The following is a 7,140-nucleotide window of genomic DNA, read 5'->3' as shown; positions in this document are numbered from 1 at the left end:
AGGTACAACCCCGATTCCAAAAAAGTTGGGACACAGTACAAATTGTAAATTAAAACGGAATGCAATAATTTACAAAGCTCAAAAACTGATACTGTATTCACAATTGAACATAGACAACATACCAAACGTCGAAAGTGAGACATTTTGAAATTTCATGCCAAATATTGGCTCATTTGAAATTTCATGACAGCAACACATCTCAAAAAAGTTGGGACAGGGGCAATAAGAGGCTGGAAAAGTTAAAGGTACAAAAAAGGAACAGCTGGAGGACCAAACTGCAACTCATTAGGCCAATTGGCAATAGGTCATTAACATGACTGGGTATAAAAAGAGCATCTTGGAGTGGCAGCGACTCTCAGAAGTAAAGATGGGAAGAGGATCACCAATCCCCCTAATTCTGCACCGACAAATAGTGGAGCAATATCAGAAAGGAGTTCGACAGTGTAAAATTGCAAAGAGTTTGAACATATCATCTACAGTGCATAATATCATCAAAAGATTCAGAGAATCTGGAAGAATCTCTGTGCGTAAGGGTCAAGGCCGGAAAACCATACTGGGTGCCCGTGATCTTCGGGCCCTTAGATGGCACTGCATCACATACAGGCATGCTTCTGTATTGGAAATCACAAAATGGGCTCAGGAATATTTCCAGAGAACATTATCTGTGAACACAATTCACCGTGCCATCCGCCGTTGCCAGCTAAAACTCTATAGTTCAAAGAAGCAGCCGTATCTAAACATGATCCAGAAGCGCAGACGTCTTCTCTGGGCCAAGGCTCATTTAAAATGGACTGTGGCAAAGTGGAAAACGGTTCTATGGTCAGATGAATCAAAATTTGAAGTTCTTTATGGAAATCAGGGATGCCATGTCGGCACGGTGGTGTAGTGGTTAGCGCTGTCGCCTCACAGCAAGAAGGTCCGGGTTCGAGCCCCGTGGCCGGCGAGGGCCTTTCTGTGTGGAGTTTGCATGTTCTCCCCGTGTCCGCGTGGGTTTCCTCCGGGTGCTCCGGTTTCCCCCACAGTCCAAAGACATGCAGGTTAGGTTAACTGGTGACTCTAAATTGACCGTAGGTGTGAATGAGAGTGTGAATGGTTGTCTGTGTCTATGTGTCAGCCCTGTGATGACCTGGCGACTTGTCCAGGGTGTACCCCGCCTTTCGCCCGTGGTCAGCTGGGATAGGCTCCAGCTTGCCTGCGACCCTGTAGAAGGATAAAGCGGCTAGAGATAATGAGATGAGTTGAGGGACGCCATGTCATTTGGACTAAAGAGGAGAAGGACGACCCAAGTTGTTATCAGCGCTCAGTTCAGAAGCCTGCATCTCTGATGGTATGGGGTTGCATTATTGCAGGGGTCTCCAAACTGATCCATAAAGGGCCATGTGGCTGCAGGTTTTCATTCCAGCCATGCAGCAGCACACCTGATTTGGCTTATTCAATCAACTGACACACCCACCCTTTAATCAAGGGTGGGTGTGGCTGCAAGTATTTGACTGTGTGAAGACAGTTCAGTTGATTGAATAAGCCAAATCAAGTGTGCTGCTGCATGGCTGGAATGAAAACCTGCAGCCACACGGCCCTTTATGGATCAGTTTGGAGACCCCTGCATTAGTGCGTGTGGCATGGGCAGCTTACACATCTGGAAAGACACCATCAATGCTGAAAGGTATATCCAGGTTCGAGAGCAACATATGCTCCCATCCAGACGACGTCTCTTTCAGGGAAGACCTTGCATTTTCCAACATGACAATGCCAAACTACATACTGCATCAATTACAGCATCATGGCTGCGTAGAAGAAGGGTCCGGGTACTGAACTGGCCAGCCTGCAGTCCAGATCTTTCACCCATAGAAAACATTTGGCGCATCATAAAACGGAAGATACGACAAAAAAGACCTAAGACAGTTGAGCAACTAGAATCCTACATTAGACAAGAATGGGTTAACATTCCTATCCCTAAACTTGAGCAACTTGTCTCCTCAGTCCCCAGACGTTTACAGACTGTTGTAAAGAGAAAAGGGGATGTCTCACAGTGGGAAACATGGCCTTGTCCCAACTTTTTTGAGATGTGTTGTTGTCATGAAATTTAAAATCACCTAATTTTTCTCTTTAAATGATACATTTTCTCAGTTTAAACATTTGATATGTCATCTATGTTCTATTCTGAATAAAATATGGAATTTTGAAACTTCCACATCATTGCATTCCGTTTTTATTTACAATTTGTACTTTGTCCCAACTTTTTTGGAATTGGGGTTGTACATAATATGTTCCCAATCAGTATATAAAGGGTACAAATAAATACTTTAGAGGGAACTGATCCAGTGATGAGCCGCTGTTCCCCTAAAGGTACAATAATGTAGTTTGTTTTCTGTGAGTGTAGAGAAGTTCACGTGCACCCTTCCTCCACTTATAGAACAGGGCACTTAGTTTGCGCTCCCCCCAATACAGAATAATATGCTAAATTATGAAAATGTCAGGTAGATGATGTATAAGTGGTAATGTAGGCTTCATTCCTTAATTTTGAAAAGCAAAAAGAAAGGGGTGGCACGGTGGTGTAGCGGTTCACGCTGTTGCCTCACAGCAAGAAGGTCTGGGTTCGAGCCCCGTGGCCGGCGAGGCCCTTTCTGTGCGGAGTTTGCATGTTCTCACCGTGTCCGCGTGGGTTTCCTCCGGGTGCTCCGGTTTCCCCCACAGTCCAAAGACATGCAGGTTAGGTTAACTGGTGACTCTAAATTGAGCGTAGGTGTGAATGTGAGTGTGAATGGTTGTCTGTGTCTATGTGTCAGCCCTGTGATGACCTGGCGACTTGTCCAGGGTGTACCCCGCCTTTCGCCCGTAGTCAGCTGGGATAGGCTCCAGCTCGCCTGCGACCCTGTAGAACAGGATAAAGCGGCTAGAGATAATGAGATGAGAAAAGTAAAGGAAAAGTAAATATAATTCTCAGTGATATCATGGCAGTGTAAAGTCCTTTAAGAAAGCAGTTAAATTGCTAAAATATTGTGAAATCTCATACCTAAAGGCTAGCCTTGACTGTTTCAGCTCTTCACCATGAAAAGGGATATGTTTTAATCCTGAAAAAGTTCTGTATTAATGTATTAACACCACGATCTCCTGAGAGGAGAGTCACGCGCAAAAGCAGAATTATTCACCAATTTAATTCCAAATCCAGACCAAAGGTTTAGAAAAATATTAATAACCAAATAAAACCCCCATCATGATTGGAGTTTAGAGGTAAGAAACTGTACAGAGGTGTTTGTTGCCCGGATGCCATATGAATGATTTCCAGCCGGCGGTGAGTGGAAGCGCTCAGACAGGAGGGGGGAGGCAGCGGCGGGCGCGCACCGAAGAAAAGCCTTCACAAAGCGCTAATTGGAGCCTGTGAGCGTCCTGACAGAGCAGGGAGATAGGTTTCAGAGAACCGTGGCTGAAGAGAGAGAGGAGGAGGATGGGGGGGGGGAGTGAATAGAACCCACGCTTCTTTTCTCAACTCTCTTGCTGCGCTAAAAAGGAGGAGAAGGAAAAAATAGAGCGAGAGAGAGAAAAGAAAAGTTGGAGGGGGTTGGGTGCTTGAATGCTGGCCTGATCTTGAATGCCACAGCCAAGTAAGAAAAATTACACAATTTACTGCCCCCTCACCCCCATCTCTGCACACACAGGCGCGCGCACTCACGCGCAATTATGCAGAGCTGAGAGTCGCTTGGTCTCATTCAGCCCTTTGATCAATAATAATAATAATAATAATAATGCTCAATTATTCCACTCTGTCAAAGAAAACGCACAGTGTTGCGTCTCCTGTAACAAAATGGCGTGTAACATAACCAATCACCAATCATATCCAAAAGCGCACTCGATGCACCCCTCCTTTCCTCCTGTTCCTCCTCCTCCTCTCTTGCACGTATCCGAGGATTTCCCTTCTTAAAGTTCACTTTCTGACAACAACAGGACAAACTGCAGCCTTTGTGTACATTTTTGACCAATGGTACAACTCTGAAGCTTGTGCGTAAAAGCGTCCAATCAACCTGTAATGTTTATTTCCATCAGTGCAGGGCCTGTCGTCCATGTGGGCTCTGGAAATGACATTTAGGTTTCGTTATTTGTATTATTTGTGGAACAGATTTTTTTAAACATGTAGCTATAATTATTAATGTCCTCCATCGAGAGAGAGATCAAAATCTAAATAACTCTAAAAATCATTTAAGGATTAAAAATATATTCTTAAAATGTAAAGGAAATTTAAAGAGATCTTCAACACTCGTCTTCATGTGCTCTAAAGAACAGACAGCGCGCCTGAAAGTTCATCTAGTTTATAAAAGGAAAGAGAGAGCCTCCATGCTCAAAAATCGCCAAATTAATAAAAGCACCCTGGCAGCTTGTTTATTATAATAAAGGGATGGTCTCATCTGCGCACAAAGAAAGATTTTCTCTATAAAAATTTAAATAGAATAAAAAATCCTCTTTTGGTTTCAGGAATCCAGAAGGATCTAAATCACAGGTTGCTGTTACGGCGTTTCCTTTGTGGAAAAGTTTGGCCACGCACGGCTGAAAAACTCGACTCGTACTTCACGGCGAGTTGTTTATTCAGAGGCAGGAGCGGCACGCGCCCGGCGTACGCACAGCAACCGCACCGGCGCCCGAGCGCGAGAGGGGCGTGGCCAGATGAAGAAGGGTGGGGGTGCGGGGTGCGGAGAGCGCGTGGGCCAGCCTGCCGGTGTATTGAAAAGGCGCGCTGCCTCTCTGTCGTGCTTCAGAAGAAGAAGAAGGTTGGAGAGCTTTGCAAAGCTCCAAGTTCATACACAGGAATCGTGAGAGCGAGTCACACGCGAACGCCACGAGCGCGACGCGCGGCCACCGGACACTCCAGAAAAGAAAAGAAAAGAAAAGAAAAGAAAAGAAAAGAAAAGAAAAGAAGGGCCTCTTTATTATATATATTGTTGTTCTGGTGAAGCATCTCTCCGGGTATGGACATCACATCCAAGATGGACCTAAGTGTGGAGCAGGCGCAGTTCGTGGCGCCCGCGTGCTTCTTCGCCACCGCCGCCTCTCAGACCCTGAGCCCGAGCGAAAGCACCGGCAAGTCTGCATCCAAGCAGGCCAAGAGGCAGCGCTCGTCCTCTCCAGAGCTGCTGCGCTGCAAGCGGCGCCTGAGCTTCGCGGGTTTCGGCTACAGTCTGCCGCAGCAGCAGCCGCACGCCGTGGCGCGGCGCAACGAGCGCGAGCGCAACCGGGTCAAGCTGGTCAACAACGGCTTCGCGACGCTGCGCGAGCACGTGCCCAACGGCGCGGCCAACAAGAAGATGAGCAAGGTGGAGACGCTGCGCTCTGCGGTCGAGTACATCCGCGCCCTGCAGCAGCTGCTGGACGAGCACGACGCCGTGAGCGCAGCCTTCCAGTCGGGCGTCCTGTCTCCCAGCGTCGCGCACAGCTACTCCAACGACATGAACTCCATGGCCGGCTCGCCTGTCTCTTCATATTCCTCGGACGAAGGATCCTACGACCCACTCAGTCCCGAGGAACAGGAGCTCCTAGATTTCACCAGCTGGTTCTGAACATCAGGTTAGCCCTGCCCCCTCCCTCTCTCTCACCCCTCCCCACACATGCACTTTTCATTTTATTTATCATTTTCTTTTAATTCCACATCTGCTGAGATATTCTCGATTGTTTCCCAGAACTAACGTTTTCATCATTTTTTTTAAAATAGGAAGATCCTGAAGATTGTCAGCACTCACTTTGGAGGTCCAAGTACATCCATCCTCCGAGAAAACAACAAGGCACTGCTGCGTTTGCGCTCCCGTCCGGTTGGATAGACCCGAGTTCACAAAATAAAGAGAGACTGGCCCAAGATGAGAGGCCAAAGCGACACGCATCGGCCCCAAGTGTCCCGAGCCAAAGGACTTGTAGAGCAGACAAGTGCAAAACTAAAAGAAAAAAACAATAAAAGAAAGAAAAATAAATAAAGTAAACGCGCAGGGGTTCGCTTCATGCGCCAAAGCGCACTGATCCAACACATCCATTTCAGATGTACTATTTTTCTGCATAAGTGATTCTATTTGTTTTTAAACTATGCTAAACCCAATCACAGAGCTGTCCTGTCCTGCACAACAAAATCCCCCGTGTTGATTTAACACCTTCAGCTCGACACAGATCAGCACTGGAGCGGGTCACTGAGCCCTGCAGGTGTTCACTCAACACCGTTCACCTGAACTCGGGGATTTTGCTGTAACTCTATGCTTCCAACCCGGCGGAATTTATTATAATGAAGTTCTATTTGTATAAAAATCACGTTTTTTTTCTAAATATATTAAACTATTTTTGTATGTATGTATGTATGTATGTATGTAAGAGATTTATAGATGCTGTTTTTTGTACACATTCATTGTAATATGTATATATTTTTGGCTTATACATACATAAACATAGCCTAAACACCGTATGTTGCTTATTACCTCTTGCCTTTTCAGACGTGTAGTCTAAATGCATCTGTTTACGGTTTTAGGCTTGTTGTTTGTTTGTTTTTGTTTATTTCCCCTGGGGTTTGACACTCCAGAGTTTTATTTCAGCACCAACGTGTCTTATTTAACGGGAATTACATGTAATATGACTCGGAGTTCACAGTGATCAAAGGTTATGCAGCTATTGTCCAAACCACGGCGGTCTCTTTTCTCTCCACACTGCCTGTTTAACTCTGCCTTTACAATATACCAAGGGGGGAAATGGGGGAAATGCCTTACATCCATATTTTTTACACTTTAGTCTCATAATAAGAATAAAAAACTTTCTAGAATACTTGTGTCGCCTCTGTGGATTTTCATTCATACTTAAGCTTGAAATAAATCATATTCGAGCTCATATTATTTTTAGCTGCAAGTTTATTTCATTCTTTAATGGTGCACCATTTCAAAGGAGTGGATGGTGATGGGAGGAGGCGGAGACAGAGGAGGAGGAGGAGGAGGTAGAAGCCTAGTTGGATCTCAAGATTTCTGTGGGGAAAAAGACAAATATTGATTGGATATGTTTCTGACGTTGAAAATGTTGCAAAAGGGCATATAAGTGGTCTTGAAGCAGTTTTGAACATGCATGAATTATATTAAAGATGGGGGGAGACAGAGAGAGAGAGATTAATGGTATAATTTCCCTCTCAGA

At 45.4% G+C, this 7,140-nt stretch overlaps 1 protein-coding gene across 1 annotated transcript; it reads left to right on the top strand.

The window, feature by feature from the left end:
- Positions 1–4,958: 4,958 nt before the first annotated feature.
- ascl1a (achaete-scute family bHLH transcription factor 1a) lies at positions 4,959–6,237 on the top strand. The gene is made up of 2 exons (XM_060903723.1): positions 4,959–5,553; positions 5,699–6,237. The coding sequence occupies exon 1, from the start codon at positions 4,959–4,961 to the stop codon at positions 5,544–5,546; it is 588 nt and encodes a 195-aa protein (XP_060759706.1). The 3' UTR covers positions 5,547–5,553; positions 5,699–6,237.
- The last annotated feature ends 903 nt before the right edge of the window (positions 6,238–7,140 follow it).

The sequence above is a fragment of the Neoarius graeffei genome, chromosome 21 (genome assembly GCF_027579695.1).
Source record: "Neoarius graeffei isolate fNeoGra1 chromosome 21, fNeoGra1.pri, whole genome shotgun sequence".
Lineage (NCBI taxonomy): Eukaryota > Metazoa > Chordata > Actinopteri > Siluriformes > Ariidae > Neoarius > Neoarius graeffei.
This window is presented reverse-complemented; position numbering and strand designations above follow the sequence as displayed.